Source organism: Polypterus senegalus, chromosome 9 (genome assembly GCF_016835505.1).
Source record: "Polypterus senegalus isolate Bchr_013 chromosome 9, ASM1683550v1, whole genome shotgun sequence".
In the NCBI taxonomy this organism is placed as follows: Eukaryota; Metazoa; Chordata; class Cladistia; order Polypteriformes; family Polypteridae; genus Polypterus; species Polypterus senegalus.
In genome coordinates this window covers 120867178-120891051 of record NC_053162.1, presented here as the reverse complement: position 1 = coordinate 120891051, position 23874 = coordinate 120867178, and the positions used below count along the sequence as shown (strand labels likewise).

At 35.2% G+C, this 23874-nt stretch overlaps 1 protein-coding gene across 2 annotated transcripts; it reads left to right on the top strand.

Moving 5' to 3' along the window:
• The first annotated feature begins 2010 nt into the window (after positions 1-2010).
• On the top strand, positions 2011-8745 carry LOC120535683 (lymphocyte activation gene 3 protein-like). 2 transcript variants are annotated; one of them, XM_039763661.1, is made up of 8 exons: positions 2011-2175; positions 2313-2448; positions 3496-3713; positions 4091-4351; positions 5054-5365; positions 5476-5763; positions 6463-6581; positions 7966-8745. In XM_039763661.1, the coding sequence occupies exons 1-8, from the start codon at positions 2127-2129 to the stop codon at positions 8077-8079; spliced, it is 1497 nt and encodes a 498-aa protein (XP_039619595.1). In that variant the 5' UTR covers positions 2011-2126; the 3' UTR covers positions 8080-8745. The 2 variants fall into 2 exon arrangements, with proteins under 2 accessions (XP_039619595.1, XP_039619596.1); XM_039763662.1 differs by having other exon boundaries at positions 2124-2175; positions 2383-2448.
• Positions 8746-23874: the final 15129 nt, after the last annotated feature.

The window sequence follows — 23874 nt, the reverse complement described above, 5'->3', positions numbered from 1 at the left end:
ATGTAATTCACACACATACTCAAATAAACTGTACATTACTGAACTATAAAACCTGACCTACTTTAAAGATTAAGAGGACACAATCATTATAATTCAGGAGCAAGGAAAAGTTTGTAAAGACATTGAAAAAACAGAAAGTCATTACGAATTACAGAGATGATAGAAATAAGGATTAGATGTCTGCAATAAGTATTTAAAAAGTTTCCATTATTTTTTTTTTCTATTTATGCATTGGCTTCAAAATGTCATTACATTATGCATAGTACTGAAGCATACTAAATTATAATTATATGACTTAATTTAACAATTTCATTAAAATACCTCTTCCCCTACTCACCAAACATACATTTGCAATAGATTCCTAAGCATACAGCAAGCAGAGGCCTCATTTTTTTTTTGACTTGCTGTTTCACATACTGTTCTACCTACAGTGGTGTGCAAAAGTCCCCTTGAACGTCGTCATAATTGTCTTCAAGACAAAAGATTTGTTAACATATTTATTCAGTATATTTAATGTGATCTCTTTTTTTGTAACAATACATTTCCAAACTCAAAATAAACCATATACTGTAGATATTTAACTGAAGAAGAAAAACTCAAAAGTTTCTGTTTACAGAAGTATTTGTGCCCTATTCGTTAATACTTTGTTGAGAACCCTTTTGCTTCAATTAAAGCCTTGATTTTTTGGGGGTAAGTATGTACCAGTTTTGCACATTGTTCAGGAGTAATTCTTCCCCATTCTTCTGGCACAATTCATAGCGATCCTCTAGTTTGGTGGGATGGCCTCTGGAAAGCAGTTTTCAAATAGTGCCACAGATTCTCAATAGGGTTAAGATAAGGGCTTTGATTTGGCCATTCGACTTTCAGTTTTAGAGCAATTACAGTGTCGCTTTGGCCTTATGCTTAGGGTCATGCTGTCATGCTGAAAGATGGATTTTCTACATCTTCTCCTGAGCCAAAGGTTCATAGCAGACTGGAACAAGTTCTCCAGCAATACGGTGCAGTATTTGTGCCCATCTATTGTGCCTTCAACTCTGACAAGGTTCCCAGTCCCAGCACATGAAAAGCTCCTGATGCTGCCACTACTATAATTGGATGGTGTTTCTTGAGCACGGGCAGTGTTAGTTTGACACCACATATACCTCTTTGAAATCTGGATGAAAGGTTCTCTTTTGGTCTCATCTAAGAATAAAACTTTCTCCCACATCTTAACTGGGTCTTTCTCATGCTTTCTAGCAAATGCAATACGTGCTTTTATGTGGACCTTTGTAGAAAATGTTTTCTATCTTTCTACTCTCCCTTAGAGGCCTGTTTTATGGAGAGCTCTTGAAATTGTGGACCAAGCATCTTCACTCCAGTTTAAGCCAAAAGCACTGCAGGCTACTGAAAGTGACAGCTGGATTTTCAGTAGCCTCTAGTTACAAATTGACATGAAAGTAATAATGGCAAATTAAGTGCTACATGGTTAAATTTTACAGTAAATTATTATTATTTATCATGGATCTACATTTGCCAGATTTGTGTATGTGTGTGTTTATCAGGTGATACTTAAAAGAGAACATAAAAGAGGAAAATGGAATGGAGTAATGGGTAACATAAAATGATTGAATAAAAAAGAAATTGATCAAATTGATAAAAAATCTCAACAAAATAGATAAGAAGAATTAGAAAGAAAGAAAGAAAGAAAGAAAGAAACTTCTAAAAAAAAAATAGCATGCGTTATTTACATAAAGCATATATTCAGCATGTATTCATACCGAAATATGGAACAAAAAGCTTTGGTTTTCATCAACTGCTCCTTTCATGATGTGTGAACTTAGTTGATGTGTGAAGTGAGATGTCTGATTACCTTTGTGACTAAGTGAAGTTTCCTTTATCTTAACAGCGGGTTGAATGAGCTCCAAGCGCATGTGACATCTGGCTTCTAAGCTGACGCATATTTAAATGTAGAGAGCCCATTGATAAAAGCTACTGGAAGATTTTGTAGGTGTGTCAGATAGAGAGAGAATCAGAGAAAGAAAGAGGTTAGAAATTGAATACGGGAAGACATTGCACAAGACAGAACAACATTTGTTTTCAGACATATAAAAACTTGATTTTTTGCTGTTACTTTCTAGGATTATAAAATGTTTCACATTTTATGCTGTCTTTTTGGAACTCTACATTTATTGCATGGTAAATGAAAATGATACTACTGCATGGTCACACCGTTTTGTCTAATGAAAGCCTGATAGGAACTACAGATACTGCATGAACATATTACCTGATATGTGGATTAACAGAATATTGTTTTTTTTTTCTCTTTTATATAGTATGTGAAGCTTCCACAGATTATGATGTGTTTTATGAAAAGGGTTCAACTGCCATTCTTCCATGTTACAGATTACCTTCTAAATCAACTGTTAACAGAATGGCGGTTGTGCAGTGGCTGAAGGTGAATGAAGACAGGTAAGAAGTTGAGACTTATTTTGGAAACAGATTTACTGGATGAGGGAACACCATGTTATTTGAGCTAAAAATGTAAATTTTCAAAATTAAAAGTCAAAAATGAATAACAACAGATGTTTACATGCTACTACGAGCAATATCTACCTAAACCTTTTATTGTATTTCTGTTTTTATCCAAGATATAATGAAAATCACTGATACTTATAGAGTATAACATAAAAGTTATTTGTAAAATGAATATTAATAATAATAAATATTATTAGCATAAAACACTATAGAAGTAATGGCTTGGATTTTAAATTATGGAAAACTTCTGTCATAATTCATAAACTAAAAACTGTATGCTTAATCATATTATGACCTCTACTGGTAGTACTTTGCAGAAGAGTCATGATCATTAAGGGATTTCAATTAATGGCTTTCATGATTTATGTATGCCTCAAAAATACAATTATTGATTTCAGTCAATGCATTTATTTATTTCGGCTCATAAATATTTACATGTGAAAACAATGCTAAAATTATCTTACTGAATAATGACAAAAACACAAACATAACAGAATTGTTAGAATATTCAAAATATGTATCCTGAAAAAATAAAGCAAATGCCTCTATTTCCAAAAAGAAATGTTTATGATTTGGTTAAAATACTGCATAGATAAAATACTTATTTTACAGATTTAATAGAAAACACTGTGAACATTACTCACTATAGCTTATTTATTGGCAAAATATGAAATCTGTCAGTCCCAAATTTGACTCTTACACTGGAAAAATGTTTGAGGTCTGAAAACCTAAATATTGTACTTGCCGAAGAACTAGAATAGTTTTTCAACTGATGTATTAGGTAAAAATACATCTTCAGTTCAATTCATTAAAAATGTCTTCCAGAGTCATTATCTTCAAACAAGAAGTCTCTTTTGTGTTATTTCATAGGGGTCATGTAGTTTACACATCTTAAGTTTTTTTTACAGATTTTATGAAAAATGCTTTTATTACATCATTCATTTACTGAAGTACTGAATAATTCCACTCACATTCCCATAGCTCTGATAAGACAATCTGGAGAGTGGATAAAAGTGGCCTGGAATACTGGAGCAACAACATTCTGAAGAGGGCCCAAGCTCACCAAGCTCATTTCCATAAAGGCGATTACTCCCTCAGTATTGACCACCTTGGTGAAGATGATGCTGGCCAGTACAAATGCAGAGTCAAATATGGCCATCAAGAATTTAAAGTCACAGTAAATCTCCATATTTTGCAGGGTAAGACCAACTAAAAACTGATCAGAATACAAATTTCATTTTGTTGTCCTCAGCAACTAGAGGTCATTTCTAAAGCCAAATGTATGTTAGGTTTTCCTCCTTCCATTTCAAATACTAAGCTGTATTTGCTCCAAAACATTTGTCCCTTTTCTATAGCTCTTATAATTTACAATCTTGTATATTTATCAAAATTTGCATTGATTTTTAAATTGAATCTTTGCCATTACACAAATATTAATTTAAAATGTTCTATTTTAATGTAGTTGTTTAATTCTGTTTTTCTCAGTAATAATTTTGCAGATTACTAGGGCAATATCATGTCAAATGGCACCAAACTTCCTTTCTAATCAAACAAACAATATCTTTGTTTCTTGCAGCTGTTCCTACAGAGAAATCAAAGCCTTTGGAAGGCAGATCTTGGAACATGAAATGCATAATATCTGACAAGCCAGAGACAGTGACAGTAAGGTGGTTTCATAATGGAAAGCCAGTCCAAGAGTCTGATAGGATCAGTATAAAAAACAGTGATGCGACCCTGACGATTCATAATCTAGAACCTACTGAATCTGGAAACTGGACCTGCCAGGTTGTTTCCAATAATCAGACAGGCTCAGCATCTGCCCTGCTTCAAGTTCATGGTAATTAACTTGTCTTATATTATCAGATTGTGGCTGAATAATATTGTGCTAAAATCTGTTCATCACAAAGAGCTGAAATCTGAAATTATTATTGGTGTCATTTTGTAATGTTCTTTTATAAAATTAATTCTACTGTATGTATACAGTATATATATTAGTATTTATATTAGTATTAGTATATATATATATATATATATATATATATATATAAACTACAGAGGCAGGTAATTGTATTGGAATATTAAATATACATTTTAAAAAGTCTTTACAAGTTTATTTTATTTGTAACTGCATAATATAAACACTTCTGTTTCCTTTCTCAGTATTCTAGTGTACAGCAGGTTCATCAGAAATTTTAAAGGTTCCTGATGTGAGTGAATATGAACTTGAGCATTAAAAGAGTTACTTGGAATTGAGTGATGTCACATTATTGTTTGGTTCCTGTCTTATGTCTAATGCTGTTGGGATAAGTTCCAGCTCCAAAATTGATCAATTGGAGAAATCAGACATAGAAAATGGGTGGATAAACTGATATAATAATGCAAACAAAAACACTGTTTCCACAGTTATGGAATTTGTATATATATTGAATATTATTAATATTTATATATATATATATATATATATATATATATATATATATATATATATATATATATATATATACATATATATATATATATATATGTTTAACCTAAACAGGCTTTGCAGAACCAACCAGTAAGACTACCACTGTGTATGCAGCAATTGGGGCTCCAGTATATCTACCATGCATCCTCAGTTCTGGTGTCCAGCCCATGAAGACTGGTTGGCAGTGGAAGCCAAGTGGAAGCATACAAATCCAGGAGCTCAAATCAAGACAGCACTCTATCTCTATTGCTGAGAGTAAAGACCAGAGCAATGTCTCCCTTTTCCTGCCTGCAGTTGAATTTAAAAAGGCTGGAGAATACATTTGCTTTGCAGAGATGGACACCCTGCGCTTCCATAGGATCGTCAAGCTCGTCACAGCTCAAGGTTAGAGTTTTACCATTTGGAAAGTCTGTTAATACAGCTTTTAGGAACTCTAATGTTGCAGTGGTAAACCTTATTTCAGAGTTGATTTTTTTGTATGTTATTTTTCTTAGTTATTGTGAAGGTTAGCCATTCAGCTAAAGACGGTAGTTTGGCTACTTTCTCCATTACTCTGTCAGAAGAATCTGGGGTGGAACGGTATGAATGGGTAAAGATCAAGAAGGACAGCAACTACACTAACAGCAGTGACCACACCTTAGCTCCTGAAAAACTGGGACCCTACTTTGGGAAAACTGTTTCCATCAGTTTGCTTAGTGAAGAGTTTGCTGGAGAATGGGTCTGTAATCTATACAGCAAGGAGGCATTGCTTGGACAAATTCCTGTCCATTTACTGCTGACTGGTAAGAAATTGTAAATGGATTCTATCTGTTTTTGAAAAATTAAATTCAGTTGATTGAATGACAAAGACAACACTAGAAAAGTTAGTGGGAAGCATTTGAAATGAAATAATTCACAAACAGTTTAACAACTGGGATATAACAATGAAAGGTCCACTAGTATACTATTTAAAAAAACAGAAATGTCAAATTAAATATGAAGTTAACATATGTTTAGTCAGATTAATTCATTATAGCACTTAAATATTGGTTAATAAATGTTAGAAGTGGGGGGCATTGTGGCGCAGTGGTAGTGCTGCTGCCTCGCAGTTAGGAGACCTGGTTTCACTTCCCAGGTCCTCCCTGCTTGGAGTTTGCATGTGCTCCCTGTGTCTGTGTGGGTTTCCTCCCACAGTCCAAAGACATGCAGGTTAGGTGCATTGGCGATTCTAAATTGTCCATAATGTGTGCTTGGGGTGTGTGTGTGTGTGTGCATCCTGTGGTGGGCTGGTGCCCTGTGTTGGCTGGGATTAGCTCCAGCACACCCCCATGACCCTGTGTTAGGATATAGCGGGTAGGATAATGGATGGATGGATATTAGAAGCATCACAGTTTTAAAAAGGTAAATTAATTGTTAACCGAGTATATATATATATATATATATATATATATATATGTGACACAAATGTTACAGCAGTGTATATCTTTCTGTTTCTTTTATAGGTATGCTTCAGGGTTCAAAATCAGAATCATCTAAAAATGTTCCAATGATATTAATCTTCATATGCATATTTATTGGATTTCTTTTTATCACCTTAATTGTTTACAGATATCGAAGAAGGGTGAGTAATTTAAGTGAAACAAATCAAACTCTTTAGTGTTCTGTGATAGAAAAGTGACTAAATATCACTCTCATCCCTGGTGAGACATAAAGGTGATCACCTCTTATTTTGTTTATAAATTATTAGCTAAAGTAGAAAACATATGGCAAATCCATAACTGTAGAACTGTAAGGAGCTATGACAGTCAAGGTCTTTCAGCAAGGACATTAAAGTTCTAAGCCACTGGCAAAGATTTTAATTTCAAAACACAAGCACATGTCCAATTGTGAATAACAAAATGAAATTGTCTATTGATGAAATCTTCTGGGGATTTAGAAAATATAAGAAACCGAACATCAGATGCAAAGGAACATTAACTGATGTGCTTATCTCATAGACACATTAAATTTAGCTAAAATAAAAGATTGGTAAAGAGGCAAGCTGTGGCTGTGACAAGGACATTTCAGAAATGCTTAGGCATCTGTAAGTTCTGACTACTTCTTCATGTAAATAAAATAAGTACAAACCATCATCCATCAATGTGTATAATTACAAAATACAATTAAGTCGGTCAGTAAAAGTTCTGAAAATCTTTTCTTTGTACATTTGTCAGTTAAATAAAGGTTCACATGAAGCAACATATCACCGATTTTTGTTTTTACTGCATTGTGGAAAATATTCCAAATTATCTGGAAATGGGGTTTGTAATAGCAATTTTTTGTTTGTGTTTAATTTCTAATTTCTTAGTAAACACATAGTACACTTGATCTACAATACCATAGTTTTTAGTGGACAGTAGTCTAGTTTCCATACTTCTACTTCACTTGTCATTCTTGGAGCATGTGTATTTTATATTAACCTCATGGAATCTATCTATCTATCACTGGAAAACTTTATTTTAGATAACATTTTACAGAGCACACCATTACAATTTTTGTTTTAAAATATAGAATACAAATCACATTTGCATGTACTGGATGTAACCATTTTAGTAAAACATTTAAATAAAATAAGACAAGAGAAAACTAAAACATAACAGACACATACATATAATAATATGTATCAGTTTAATTTGTTCCATACCTCAACTCAGAAAACAAAAAGAACAGGAACAAACCAATGATCAAACCAACCATTCTATCAACTAAATTTATTTGTATATAAGAGATTTAGAAATCACATAATATAGAAACCTACAACCACTGCTGTGGTCTGACCTGGTTTTAGTACCTCTAAACAGAGAATAAGAATTTACAAGTGATTGAAGTTATTCAGTGAGAACGTAGAACCAAATGGAAAGATAAAAACAAACTATACTGTATGTTGTTCTCCTTCTCTTAACATTGCTATTTCATATACTGTATGGATTGAAAGTTAATTTATTTTATATTTTCTTTTTCTCTAGAGAGCTAGGAATGCACTGTTCCCTGCCCTTGAATCAGTTGAAAAAAGCATTCCTTCCAACAAGAAGTTATCAGAGAAGAACTGCAGTCAAAAATGCAAAGGTGGTCTGAACTGAAGTTGCTGTGCATGAATGGCTTTATCCCTGGTTCATTGTTTTTGGACTTAATGAGAGATCTCCTTCTCATTGAATTATGCAAGTTTTTATTACATTTTTTAAAGAATATTCCTTTACAGAGAGTCAAAATGTGTGAATTTGCTTAGTGTAAGGTGGTGGATTGTAATAGAAATAATACAGCAAAGATTCATGGGAGCAGCTCCAAATGAAAGTCAAGCATCCATATGTGAATTGGTGTTGGCACTTAACACAACAGACCCACCTACATGAGAATCAAATTTAGATAATTTCATATAAAATTAGTCCAATGTAAGAATATATCTGTTCAACTGAAAATGTATGGGTATTACTATCAGCTCATGTTCCCAACCTAATACTAAATAGGTGCTATTTCACTACTATATATAATGTGTATATATATATATACTTTTTTTTTACTTTTTGCAAATATTGCACTTTATTACTTGTACAGAGAGTTTAGGATTACAATTGTGTATCACCCTGTATTGCACTGTATTTTAGAATAATCTGCCACATGTAGAGTGACTTTGTTTAAATTTCTAATACTATGAAGTAGCAATAATGTTCATTGTTAAAGCTTATGAATTAAGCAGTTTTTTCCAGTTTAATTGTCACCTTGTCTATTTACAGTACTCATATACATATATTTACACCTATTCAATTTATATTTATTATTATCATATTTGGAGAATTTCTTTTAAAATAAAAGTCATTTGTTTAAAATTAATTCAAGTCATTTTTTTGTTCTTAGATCATATAGATTATACTAATTACCAAGTACAGAAATGGTACACATATAAATGCAAATTTGTTAAAACACACAAATAACAAAGCAGAAACTTATTAAACATATTAATGAAGTATGGCCAGTTGACAATGGCAGAGATTCAAATGGTAAAAGGGAAAGTCACAGTACTCAAGACCTTGGCAAACTGGCCACCTAGCCTTTACGGGGTGTTCTACAGTGGAAATTGTGCTAGCCGTTCAATCTGGTGAGAGAATCTGTCCTTGTGATGATTCCAATGCTTCTTTATCCAAGATGACTTTTCATATGCAGAAGGGCAGCCTAGCAGTATTAGCCGTGGCACCAAATAACATATCCAGATACTTTGAAGAGAAACAAAATAGAAAACTATAGTAATGGTTTGAAAATATTGTGATACTTATAATTCTGTAAAAATGACTTACAAACAGAAATGCAGTATGTACAGCTAATCAGAAACTCTAGTCAAGGTATGCTAGACTAAAGAAGTAAGTCTTCAGCCTGGATTTAATAGCTGAGAATGAAGTGGCATTACAAGACAAATCATTCCACATCTTTGGAGCCAAACTCCCACTGTTATTTTATTAATTCTTGGGTTCTTAAGTCGGCCATCATCTTGAGATCTCAATGTGCATTCTGTTTTGCAGGCAATTACACCGGTAATTTGCATAGCTAAATAACCAGGGCCTTGGCCATGTAAGGCTTTATAAGTTAAAAGAAGGTATTTTGAAATCAGCCCTAAGCTTAAATGAGAGCAACTGTAAGGCCTTGAAAACTGGAGTTGTGTCTTCATATTTTCTGGTTTGTGTCATAAATCTTGCAGCTAAAGAAACATTTGAATTGACTAATAATAATAATAATCTTGAATTCGTTGAATCATTACAGAGGAGCTTGGGGCAGCATACAGGCTTGGGCAAATCTGTGGCAGATAAAATTTAATATAAGTAAATGTTAAGTATTATACTTAAGAAGTAATATTGTTAGACTCGAATATACAATGGAGGGTCTGAAAATTGAAAGTACACTTCATAAGAAGAATTTAGGAGTTGTAATGGAAAAATCCTCATTTTTTAAGGGTTCAAAATTTGAGTCAAGTATGTTATTACCAAAATGGAAATTTTTAGGAAAAGGATGAATAAATATAAAAGTCAACATTATAATATGTCTAATGCAGTACCCATTTACAGTTTTTTTACAATTACTTTGGCACATGTCTCAATTTACAATTAATGTTTGCAAAAAAAAAAAGTTAATGTTACTTCCACACTATTCTGTTACTTGCGCATAACAGAATGTTATTTCTCATTGTCTCCTACCAATTTCAATATGTTTAGTAAGTATATGGAAATGACATTGTACAATTATCATCATTTGGCATAACTTTCAGTTGCTTAAGTCTTGTTAATCAAAATGGATCCTGATTGTTTCCAGTGAATTAATCCCACTAGCAAATCTTTGTATGTATATCATTGTTTAAGAAAGAACATACAAAATAATTCATCAATTTTTCATAGTAAGTCATGAAAATATTGTAAACATTGCAGTGATGTGGTATTGCTTGTGGTATGCCTGATACTGCAACATCAGTCACAGTATATGATGAATTCCAATTATGAAGGTGTGTCATATCATGGCTCATCCAATTGGGTTGGGCATGCAATCAACTTTACAAGTGTACATCATGCACTATGCTATAAACTGGAAAACAGTCACAGTCTACAGCAGGACTCTAAAAGAGCTGTTACAATGCCAGAACCAGTACAGGAAAATTTTAGACAGGAATAACAGTCTGCTCATAGAAGATGGAGAAGAGCAAGGGAAGTAAGAATGCATGGTGGGGCTAGGTTGAGGGAAAGGCAATAATACATCAAATGAAATGGGGGCAACAATTGTGAACCAAGTGATCAATCATGGCCTTACAATGGCAGAGGCTGGACAACGAGTACTATATAAAGTCAGATGGTTGACCGTGTCCACCATCATTCAAACAGGTGTGTTTTTTCACATGAAATTATATTGTTACTTCAACGTTGCACATTTACTGGTATTATTTTACAAAGAAAGTAAGTGAATACATTCATATATGTATGATGCAGGATGGAACATCTGCCTCATGCTGGTGGAAGGAGAGCAGTTTTCACACCGCAACAGGAAGAAGAAATATGCAACATGGTGATTTCCAATAATTCTATTAGACTTCTGGAGATTCAGAGTGTGATTATAGAAGATAATGGCATCTTTCAAAACATAAATTCTCAGCTTCCTTACAATAAGTAGAATGTTGAACAGATATCAATTTACAATGAAACAGCTGTACAGGGTACCTTTTGAAAAGAACCATGAAAGACTTAAAGAGGAGTAATACCACTATGTTCAGGTAAAGAACAGATATGTACTTCACAGTACTGCTATGGACAAGGTATATTACTGTAATGCATATCTTTACTATACAATGTACTGTGGCTGCAATAGAGAATATGGACAGTAACATTTTCACACAGCTGTATGATCTCCACTAATCATTTTATTTATTCTTGGTTGCAGACAGTCATGGAACTGGAATCACGTAAAATCCATCATAACATTGTGTTTATGGAGGAAGGGGGTTTTAACTTGATCAGGAGCAGAAGACGTGACTGAATTGTAATAGGTTACTGAGCAACAGTAGATGCCCCGGGCTAGTGAGGACCCAATGTTACAATGTGTGGAGCCATATCAGAGAATGGGGTGTTCACTCACAGAGCCATTCTTGGGGTTTACAACACTCAACAACTGCTTATCTTTCTGGACATTCTGGACACAAATCTCATTCCAGAAAATGTGAGCGGTTTGGTCAGACAACTCTTGCCAAATTATGTAATTGTGTGGGACAATGTCAGCTTTCACAGAACCATTGCCATGGTTCTGTGCACACTCAAAGATACAAATGGTGTTCCTTCCACCGTATTCTCCATTCTTGAATCCAATTGAGGAGTTTTTTTCAATGTGGAGATGGAAGCTATATGATCATTGGTCTCGTGACCAAATGTCAGTGCAATGAAAGGTGCTTGTGAAGACATAACAGCAGAATCTTGCAGGGGGTGGGTGCGCCATTCAAAAAGATTTTTCCCAAGTTGTATTTTAAGAGAGAATTTAAGGTGCAAAGCGGATGAAAATATGTGGCAAGACAGACGTGAGTGACAAGTGGTCCAGGAGGTTTAGCTGAGTACAATTTTGTAATTTTTGGTTTATGGGTATTTTGTTGATGTTGTTTATTGCTGTTTATCGTTGTTTTTTTGTGTATTTCTTCTTTTGGCTATTTAGGGCATTATACTGTCCTGAGTGTGTTCCATTAAAAATATTTTACATCCATGTATGTGTTTTTTTCTGCTAATGAAATGTACTGTACTTGGCTACATGTTTTATTGTTCAGTATAGGCAATATAGAGACTTGTAAAGTTACATTGTTACTGTAACATTGTTGCACTCATGTCTGACATTATAACAATGTGTCTAAACATTTTGTTTGTTGTGATTTGTGTGATGTGAAATTCACTTTTTGCTTTGGTAATACTGGCTAATTAACTGAAGGAATTATTTGCTTTTACAATATAACTTAAATGTTTTGTATGAGTATCAGATTTTTAATTGATTAACAATTGTGTTCTCCCTATTATATGAACTGTTGTGTAAAATTCACTTAAAGTAGTGAGAATGTTAAGAATGTCTCGTGAAACGTGCCAAAGCAATTGTAAAAAGCTGTAACAGTTTCAGTGAAAGTGGCAAGCATGGCAATGTGAAAATGGTCTTGCGTTTTAAGAATTTAAGACTGTCTGCGCTTTAATGGTCATCTTCTACTGCACGGAGGAACACTCAGAACACTCACTTCTAATATGGCTTTCTTTGATTTACAGTAACATTTTCACAAAAAATGTCAAATAATGGATGAGTGCTACCCTCTGGTGGAAGTCATTGGCATGAAAAAGAGATATAATATTGCATCTCATTACACTATTCATTATTTCGTATTGGAATTATTGTTCTTTCAAGTTAAAAAGCAAAGTTTATGAGTAGGATATTACAGATAAAAATATAGATACTACTAACTTCAACAAACATTTATCTGAACAACTGAAAAGCAACACTGTATAATGTCCATAATTTCAGCTCACTTTGTCAATAACATTATTTTATTTATATTTTTATATAGATTAATTTGCTCTATATTTAAATGTTGAAACAAAATAAAAAGCTCATACATTTTAAAACAAACTTTTGTAATAGTGAACTGTTTGATTTGTTTGTTTTAATCCTTACTGTGTTTCCATAGATAGTTAGATAGAACTTTATTTGTAGTAATGGGAAAATCTAACTTTGTACAGAAGTTCAGTAAATAAATGTATAAATATTATGTTAAACAAAACCAACCTCACTCTGATACACATCAGAATTACTAAATAGAAAGATAACATGACATATCATGACATACTTTGGCTAAATAATTTGTTGACTGAAATTTTTCAATGCTAGTGTGTCATAGAGATGGTGTCCAGCATTGCTTTTAATGGCCATTTGTGTTCTTTTAATTTTGTCTTTCTCTACTTTCTCCATCCAATCAAAACTACATCCCATAACTGAGCCTGCCTTTTTAATTAACTTAGTTCAGGCAATATTTTCAATTTTTAGTCTAAGTATAAATAAGTTACAAATTCCAATAGTCCATAGCAGATTTTACAAATGAATTATTAAAATGTGATAAGGTCTTCAAGGCTGGAACTGCAATGTTAATGCAAATAGATAAACAGTCCATTGCAGTGTGCTCTTGGATCAAATTAGATAGATAGATAGATAGATAGATAGATAGATAGATAGATAGATAGATAGATAGATAGATAGATAGATAGATAGATAGATAGATAGATAGATAGATAGATAGATAGATAGATAGATAGATAGATAAGTTGCCTGATAACATGACAAATAGGTTTTTGCGATGTAGGAGCAAAGGGAAACCTGAGTATCTAGAGGAAAATCCCTAAAATAAAGGAAAAATGTAGAAATTCTTCACAGCCACCAAGTCAGGAGTTGAACCCAAAACATCAGCTCAGGTAACTGTGCCACTGTGCCATGTCAAATAGTTTTCATATTATAGTTAATTTACATAAATTATTCAAATAAAAAATAAAGTAACCCATTTGTTTACATTTATAGATAACACTGCTTTATAAGTATTAGCAGATGCCTTAGAAAAAGGATAGCAAATCTGCTCCTTGAGGGTGGCAGGTCCTGCAGGTCTTTATTCCAATTTCTTAATTAGTAACCAATTCATCAGTAGGTTTATAGATTTATAGGGTCATTATTGGCAGAGTACAGTGACATGTTTACTTGTTATTGCAGCTGCCAATTAAATAATTTCCTTTGCTTTAATTTTAATTAGATAACATTTTAACATTGACAGCCTGTAATGGTTTATTTTGTTCTTACCAGCAGCCAAACAATAATGGGATTCAAAACCAACAGTCGAAGAGCTAACTCATGGTTCTTAGCATCAGTTCCTGGAGGCCCATCATTTTTTGCTAAAACTAAGCTCTTCATTAGAAGTCATTTCTTGCTGTTAATGAAATACTTTATTTAATTTTTTGATTATTAGTTCTTCCACTTGGTCACAACCTAACATTTCCATAATGGCTGATTTTCTTTTTTTTTTTGTGACAACACTATAATAAACATTTATGTCCTAGAAGAGATCAATATTTCTACAATCTTTTCTTTCTTCTTTGTAGAAACTTCATTGAAACAGATATTGTATGATAAACACAGAGATGCAAATCTGTTGGCTTACTTTGCATCTCATTATTGTTTAATGCTGGAAAAATTAAGGCTTCTGAATCTTAAAAAGCAATTCACTTGAAATGAACACAATGAAGTAGGTTCGATAAGCAGGGGTAATTGGGAAGTGAGAATGCAGTTGTAACATGCAGTCACTGTGTCCCTCCAGAATGTGAGTCTGACACTTGTATTTTAGCTTGAGCAGAAAAAATGTAGATATGTGTTTTAAAACAATTAAATAAATTTGAGGTATTACTTAAAAACTCTTCTATAATAACAATGATTGATATCATTATACAATGGGGATTATGGAGTTTAAAAAATCTTCCAAGTCTTAGTTGACATAATAGGGCAAATAAAAGTAGAAGGAAGAACTACTAGATATATTGTGGAACTGTGGTTAAAACAGATGTTGAAGTATTTTTCATCTTAAACAAAAGAAGACAGAAGGACTTCATGAGATAAGTGTTTAAATTTGTGCAAGGAGTATGTACAGCAGGTTGTATGACAGATGTTTCTTTAAATTAGTTCAACAGGACATTATTTAGTAAGCTGATAACGAGTAAATTTTGAACCATTTTTAACAATAAACTTATTTTTAAGTAGAGAACTGTAAATACACAGGATAGGTTTCCAAGTACTGTAGTTAAAAGCAGTGCCATCTATAACTTTAAACCTTGATATTTTGTAAATGTTTAGGTAATTTAGAAAACTTATTTTGCAAAGAAAATATGATACTTTAATGCTTAACAGCAATTTGAGCTTTAATTTTTCTGTGCACAATCAAATCATCCAAACCTTTAAGAAGAATAACACTTACCTTGAGTTTTAATGATGTTATAAATTCTTGAAACATATAGCCCTTGATGCACAATGAAAGAAACAAATCATTTTCATTAGAACTAGAGTGTTTGGTCCACTTAAGTGGAACACATAACACAGACAAATCAAAGACGTATGCATTGCTGAGCCAATCAGCACAAGGCATCTTACCCTGTCTACATGGTTAGATATTTTACACACTTTCCTACTTTTGAATGACAATGCAAGCCTTCTTTTTTCAACTCATGTATCTTTAATCACCTTTGTTGTTTTTTCTTCCTGTCAGTAAAAGTCTTCCTAACATCAATCTTCTTTATTCCATGCTATCCAACTGTATGACCAGAAGGGTCAGGAAACCATCAGGGGCCTCATGTATAATGCCGTGTGTAGAATTCGCACTATAACATGGCGTAAGCACAAAAGCCGAAATGTGTCTACGCATAGAAAAATCCAGATGCGGGAATCTGTGCGTACTCCAACTTCCACGTTCTTCCGCTACATAAATCCCAGTCAGCGTGAAAAGTAACGCACTTTATGTAACGCCCCAACTCCTCCCAGAATTATGCCTATTTTAATATGCAAATCAATATAAATCACCCTTAAGCTCAGCCTTCTGTGAAAAGACATTGGGAAAAGCACGGGCGAAAATATAAGAATTTCTATGAATACCAAGTGGAGGCAAAGGAAAAACATACTATTTGTTTATTTAAACCGTGGTATAATCAACAGAAGGAAGTTGATCGAGTGACATAGCGTGTTGGAGAAACTTGAAAGCTCATGTTCACAAAGTCGCACAGTGCCGGAAATAAAAAAGAAGTCACATATCAAAGTCGCCGTGAAAAGGTGAGTTGTAGCCCACTGTCTGAGTGTCATATCAAAGCTTATTAGGGTACAAAGAAAAAAAAGGCACATAGTGGGGAAAGAGCATGAAATGTCAACTTCAATCTCGAAATTTCCACTTTAATCACGTAGTTTATTTTGTCATTAAAATAGAACATCATAAACTTCATCTTAAAATCATTTAATTAACCAGTTTCTCAAATCACATCATAATTAAAGTATAGCACGTTAAATGCTTTGTTTTGTGATCTTCTATGTGCTCTATGTGTGTGAATCACTACGTGCTTCTTAAACCGGCTCTCTTCCTCCGACAGGACACAGAATCCATTACATTCATGATATTACAGCTCTCTGAATAACTAAAATACTGAGATGTATATGTGATATCATTTTCATGATGATAGTTAAATCATGTTATTAAACATGGGTTTCACGGTGCAGTGATTGTGTGCGACCTTCGATGAAATTATTTATTGCAGCAGTACTCATGGGCGGCTCTATGTCCAATAGAGAAAGTCCAATGTCAATATGTTATCTTATGCATGGTGGATCACCACACAATCAGCTCTGTAATAGACGTTAAGCCATCTGTAATCTTAGAGTGCCGATTCTTTAAAACGTTTAAGGAACATTGAAATATCTTCATAGTACATATTTAATTATTCTATCCTTCACACCAGAACCAGTGAAGAATATAGATCATTTAAATGAAGTTAAAGTTTTATCTGTATAATATAATAAACATATTTTGCTGCATTTCATCTTAAAAATGATATCGTCATCATATGTATATACGCGCTATATAAAGTGCCACAGGTTGTGTAATATTATAAGTGTAGTGCAAGTTTACAGTGAGGTAATTGTACTTATAAGTACAAACAGTTCTACAAGGAGCAGTGATTGAGTGCATTTAAAGTTCTTGGGATTAAACTGTTTCTGAACTGCGAGGTCCGTACAGGAAAGGCTTTGAAATGTTTTACCGTGGCTGAGACAGCGTGTGCTTGAAGCTGTATACAGATAATTCTCTTTCTGATCAGCTGCTGCCGTGATTCACACTCAGATACAGTGATATAAATACTCCGAGTGGTGCAGTGAGAGTAATATGGAAAAAGATGATCCGCTGTGGCAACTCCTAACGGGAGCAGCTGAAAGAAGAAGATGGTGCAGTTAGAGTAACAACACTAAACCAGTTATGGTATTTGGAATACTATGGCTATTCCCTGGACCATTATATTGTTACAAGTTAATTACAATCAGATGCATTACACTAATAAACAATATGCGGTTAGTTTCAGTGTATTTATAAAGCCGCGTCAGGAAAATAAGGAGTAACCACACAGGAACAGTAGCATTGCTTTGACGCTGGGTGCCGGCAGTTTTCAAAACCGAGTGGAGAACTTGCGTACAACAAGGTATGAGGTACCGTGGAAAAGTGCGTGGCTTTACGCCAAGTTTAGGTTTTATACATCGTGATTTGAACGTGGAAAAGTTCTTACGCAACATTTCTGTGTGTACGCACCGTTTATACATGAGGCCCCAGGTCACCTTTCCAGTACAAGGGGTGGCATGAAATCAGGTAGAACTAAAAAAATGTGTACTTTCTATCACCTTTGATCCTCAACTATAAATGTTCTTAAAAACACCTTTCGCCTTTATAGTGCTCACATCCAAGTGGGAGTGTCACTGACAACACCACAGTAAATTCTACAGCTCATGATCTTAATGGCTCAAAATATAACCTGTACATAAATAGAGGATATATTTATATCAAGTCATGCAAAGTACAGACCAGAGCAACTTAATGATAACTGTTAATTGATTACATTTGTAGTGCTTCCTGTAGAAATGTCAAGCTGTTTTGGCCTGAATGGCTTCTTCTTGTGAATATTCTCATTTACGGTTTTATACTTCCTATAATAATTTTACTACACCTGACAATTTGAAGAGAAACTGCTTCTTGTAATCACAGCATACACTCTCAGGCACAAGCATTAATAAATTCAGTAAGGTGAGAACAATGAGGCCGTTCATGACTTTAAAAGCCAAAAGATGGATGTTAAAATATGATCTAAATTTAATTGTCAGGCCATTTAAAGATTATATTTATACTTTAACATTTTCTAGCTTTATTGTATTAATGCAAGGACAATTAAGATAATAGCTGCTATATTTAAAATTTATTACAAAGCAGAAATCTTATGTCTTAATCATCCTGACAGCAAAGCACTATGGTAATAATAAGATTTCTTTCTTATATAGCACCTTTCCTATGCTCAGTACACTTAGTTTGACATGTAATGCAAATCAATGAGTTATTATTAATTGACAAAATAAGGAACCCATTAGAGAAAATGAGTGACATAAATTACGTTCAAAGTCAATGTCTCTACACACGAATGGCCTTCAACACTTATTCAGCAATTAATATTTTATCATGCTTAATGATTTGAAATAGTCACAAAAAATGCTTGGACCTACCTATCATGACTTGAATGTCCTTTATTTTGAGAGAAGGCTAATATTGGGGAAATATTAGGCAGGAGCTTCAGTTATGAAGACTCCTTAAGTTGGTGATATTTTATGAAGAGCAGTGGTTAAGACTAGATTAGTCCAGAAGTCTCAGGAAAAAGAACATCCTTTACTATGACAGCTGTGGAAGAAAGTGCAAACTGTTCAGCCATGTTTTGAATTGCAAGAAGCATTGAAAAGCAACTGTGGACTTCAAATCTCAGTCCAAGGTGTGATCAAGCAATTTCATAGAAAGCATTCCATTGATAACTTAACTAAAGAGATGTTAAGGTCAAATTACAGTGCTTTATTGACTAAATCAACCAAAAATGTACTGTTGTAAGTAAAGATGAATATAAAAAAGTCTACCATACAGTCAAAATAACATCATAATGAGTTATCATCCATACTTTACTCAGTAAGTGAAGACATACATGTGTGGCACCCAGCAATAAAAGTCCAATGCTTATTTCTTAGAGTGAAGGGTTATGATTTAGAGTGCATTTTGCTGGTACAATTTAGGTCCAATGATTACATCAGAATGCAAAGTAAATGCTAATAAATACAAAATTCTAAGTGATTGTTTCAAATTATGGTGAGGCACTTCTATCCTGATAATAGTGGAAATTTCTAAGATGACATTGCCTTGATCCATGAGACATGAGTAGTACATGAATGGTTTGATTTGAAACATATTTCAAGGCAATGTCACTTGCTACATTTAATCCCATTAAGAACAGAACATGAGCTAACATTCTTTAGTAACATCAAAGAACCAAGTGTTGAAATTTTTCCTGGGAAAGTGAGCCATGAAGAGTCTATGGCAAGTAATGGTGTTGCTCTTAGTGGCTCAACCTACTATGACACGTACAGTTAGGTCTATAAATATTTGGACAGAGACAACTTTTTTTCTAATTTTGGTTCTGTATATTACCACAATGAATTTAAAATTAAACAACTCAGATGCAGTTAAAGTGCAGACTTTCAGCTTTAATTCAGTGGTTTGAACAAAAATATTGCATAAAAATGTAAGGGAACTAAAATATTTTTTCTAACACGATCCCTTCATTTCAGGGGCCAAAAGTAATTGGACAAATTTAATAACTGGAAATAAAATGTTCATTCCTAATACTTGGTTGAAAACCCTTTGCTGGCAATGACAGCCTGAAGTCTTGAACTCATGGACATCACCAGATGATGGGTTTCCTCCTTTTTAGTGCTCTGCCGGGCCTTTACTGCAGCGTCTTTCAGTTGTTGTTTGTTTGTGGGCCTTTCTGTCCGAAGTTTAGTCTTCAACAAGTGAAATGCTTGCTCAATTGGGTTAAGATCAGGTGACTGACTTGGCCATTCAAGAATTTTCCACTTCTTTGCTTTAATAAACTCCTGGGTTGCTTTGGCTATATGTTTTGGGTCATTCTCCATCTGTATCATGAAACGCCACACAATCAATTTGACTGCATTTAGCTGGATTTGAGCAGACAGTATGTCTCTGAGCACCTCAGAATTCATTTGGCTGCTTCTGTCCTGTGTCACATCATCAATTAACACTAGTGTCCCAGTGCCACTGGCAGCCATGCACGCCCAAGCCATCACACTGCTTCCACCGTGTTTTACAGATGATGTGATATGCTTTGGATAATGAGCTGTTCCATGCCTTCTCCATACTTTTTTCTTGTCATCATTCTGGTAGAGGTTGATCTTGGTTTAATCTGTCCATAGAATGTTTTTCCAGAACTGTGCTGGCTTTTTTAAAATGTTCTTTAGCAAAGTCCAATCTAGCCTTTCTATTCTTGAGGCTTATGAGTGGCTTGCACCTTGCAGTGTACCCTCTGTATTTACTTTCATGCAGTCTTCTCATTATGGTAGACTTGGATATGGATATGCCTACCCCTTGGAGAGTGTTGTTCACTTGGTTGACTGTTGTGAAGGGGTTTCTCTTCACCATGGAAATGATTCTGTGATCATCCACCACTGTTGTCTTCCATGGGCGTCCAGGTCTTTTTGCGTTGTTGAGTTCACCAGTGCTTGCTTTCTTTCTCAGGATGTACCAAACTGTAGATTTTGCCACTCGTAATATTATAGCAATTTCTCAGATGGGTTTTTTCTGTTTTCGCAGCTTAAGGATGGCTTCTTTCATCTGCATGGAGAGCTCTTTTGACCACATGTTGTCTGTTCACAGCAAAATCATCCACATGCAAACACCACACCTCAAATCAACTCCAGGCCTTTTATCTGCTTAATTGATAATGACATAATGATGGACTTGCCGACACCTGCCCATGAAGTAGCCTTTGAGTCAATTGTCCAATTACTTTTGAGCCCCTGAAATGAAGGGATTGTGTTAAAAAATGCTTTAGTTGCCTCACATTTTTATGCAATCTTTTTGTTCAACCCGCTGAATTAAAGCTGAAAGTCTGCACTTCAACTGCATCTGAGTTGTTTCATTTAAAATTCATTGTGGTAATGTACAGAACCAAAATTAGAAAAAAGTTGTCTCTGTCCAAATATTTATAGACCTAACTGTATGTGCACCTGGGGATCACCTTCAAGGCTTAAGTGATACCACCACCGACAAAGACAGTTTGCTGATGTTAACTTTCCATTCTCTTCCATCTACAGTAATGAGTGGAATCCTGGTGACGACAATTAACCTCACCCCTCCTGGTTGGAATTGGATCAAAGGGATTGTGCCCGCAGTGTAACATCTTATTTTGACAGTGAACTTGGATGTGAAAGGAGAGCCCTAGCTTCCTCAAGAAATAAATACATACATAAACATTGTGTATTTATCTTTTGTGGCAACTAGAGACTGGATTGGCCATTTTTTTTGTTTGTTTCTAATAATATTTTTGCTGTTTTGACATTAAACACTGGCTCACCAGCATGTGTTCTGGGAACTTTGACTCTTCCTGACCATGACAAGTGGCATAGTCAGCAGGATTTAGCAAAGCAGCAAAACTGTCAGAGCCATTGGCCCTATTTAAGCTGGTACAGCAACTTCCAGAGCAGGTTTTGCAATTGTAAGTGCAAGTTGCTGCTCAACAAGCAGAGCTGGTAAAGGTTGAGGCACACAGTGAGGCCTTCAACATGCCACAGATAGGACAGGCATAGGAACCAGCGCAGGTATTGTTACTGATGCATCAATGCAGTGACGTTGAAACCTGCCTGCTCATTTTTGAGCATATTGTGAGAAAGGCAGAACTGGCCAGATCGTGAGTTGGTTCATATCCTTCTTGACAGGAGAGGCACAGCATGACTATTACAATATTGACAAATGGGCTGCAGAAGGCTATCAAACAATCTCTCAAGAGGGACATACTGGTTAGGTATGAACTCACTGCTGACTGCCAGGCCCAGCGTTGTAGAGACTGGGTTTTAGGCTCGGTTATAATCAAAGCCCACAGGACCATACTCAAAGGCAAAAGACCCAAAGCCCAGGGGATCCCCAGGCCCCTGGGACACAGAACACCTGGCCCTGAGGAAGGAGAAACCCTTAAAAAGCCCGCTGCTACCAATGTGGGAAACCGGGCCAAATCATAATGAACTGCCCAGGCTGGAGGACATCATTGACTGTGGATGGACCCAAGCAGGAAAGTTTTGTGACATGGCTGAACTCTCTTGGTTCCTTTTTTCAGGCACGGCCTGGATAAACAAACACCCTATCTGCACCTTGCAAAAATCTGGCAGTAAAATTATCTTTGTCACAAGCCAGTTTGTTACAATACCATGGGAAAATGGCAATGCTCACCTGTATTCACAGCTTGTCCCCAGAATACCCTACCCTGGTCAGTTGGATATGGTTGGAGGGACAGTTCCATAGGCTAAAGGTTATATTGGGACAAAATGCAGCTTGGACTGGCTGCGCTCCAATGGGAAACAGAGACAATAATAGCAATACTGGCAATAGACAGTACTCTACCATTTCAAGATGAAACAGGTAAGGGCATGGCTGCCCAGTATGACATGACTGACTGCAAGATCAGGGAAGATGGCACATCAGCAGTGTTAGCAGTGGCCCTGCTGCTTCCCGGGGCTGGCAGCATCACTAGACACCACACCAGACCCCATGGCCTCATTGCATTTTCGGTTCTGCACCCTTCTGATGTCTTTTAAACGTGAGGGATAGAATAATGATTTTCTGAAGAGTGCAGAAAATGTCATCTCCAATAACTGGAAACCCACCAGTGATTCCATGCCGACCAGGCCATATTTCATGCCTGATTAAGATCTGTTTTTACTGGGTAACAGAACACAAGAGAGAGCCACAGCATCTTATTCTGCGATCCCACCACCATGGCATTTGTGACCTGACACATGCCCATTTACTTTGTGCTCATTTGGGGGTGGAAAAAATACTAGAAAGAATTACAGCTTGATTTAATTGACCCAGTAACCACAAAGAGGTGTGTTATTTTTGCAGGTCCTGCTGTGAAATGAAGGGAGATACTGGAATCAGCTCATCCCTCTGTTAATTTTCACTTTCTGTGAGTTCCCACAGGCTTCAACAGAGTTTTCCTCGTTTGAGCTATGGACTTCTATGGAAGACTTCCCACAGTCTGTTGTATCTTATTAGAGAGGGCTGGGAGGAAGAGGCAACTCCTTCTAGCAATAACATCATGGAGGAGTGTGTGGATTGAGGCCCTTTATTAAAGCTCATTCCAAGGCAGCACAGCACACACAAGCCTTGCTGTATGATAGAGGTATATGTCTTTATAAATTCCAGCTGGAGAACAGGGTAATGGTCTTCACACCTACATCACATTCTATGCTTCTCACACACTGGCACTGTATTTTTTTTCTTTGTACTCGCCCTCAAAACAATAAGACTTTATTACTTTTTTCACTCTCTTTTTTTGGAGGTGGCACCCTACTTCCTGCCCTTAATGACCAAAAACAAACCACCAACAGGAAGGGACCTGAATGCCGCATTTACATTTAGCAAGTGTGTCTGGAACATAGCACCACAAACACCAAAGTATTAACACAACAAAACAATGCAACAAAAATTCAAAGCAGAAAAAACACTGAAACTC

What these genes read in the sequence shown, in the direction of transcription:
- LOC120535683 (XM_039763661.1), top strand. Translation starts at nt 2,127, where the DNA reads ATGTTTCACATTTTATGCTGTCTTTTTGGAACTCTACATTTATTGCAT. An exon ending in CTGAAGGTGAATGAAGACAG is followed by an intron (nt 2,449 to 3,495) that starts GTAAGAAGTTGA and finishes ACATTCCCATAG; the next exon opens with CTCTGATAAGACAATCTGGA. An exon ending in TGCCCTGCTTCAAGTTCATG is followed by an intron (nt 4,352 to 5,053) that starts GTAATTAACTTG and finishes TAACCTAAACAG; the next exon opens with GCTTTGCAGAACCAACCAGT.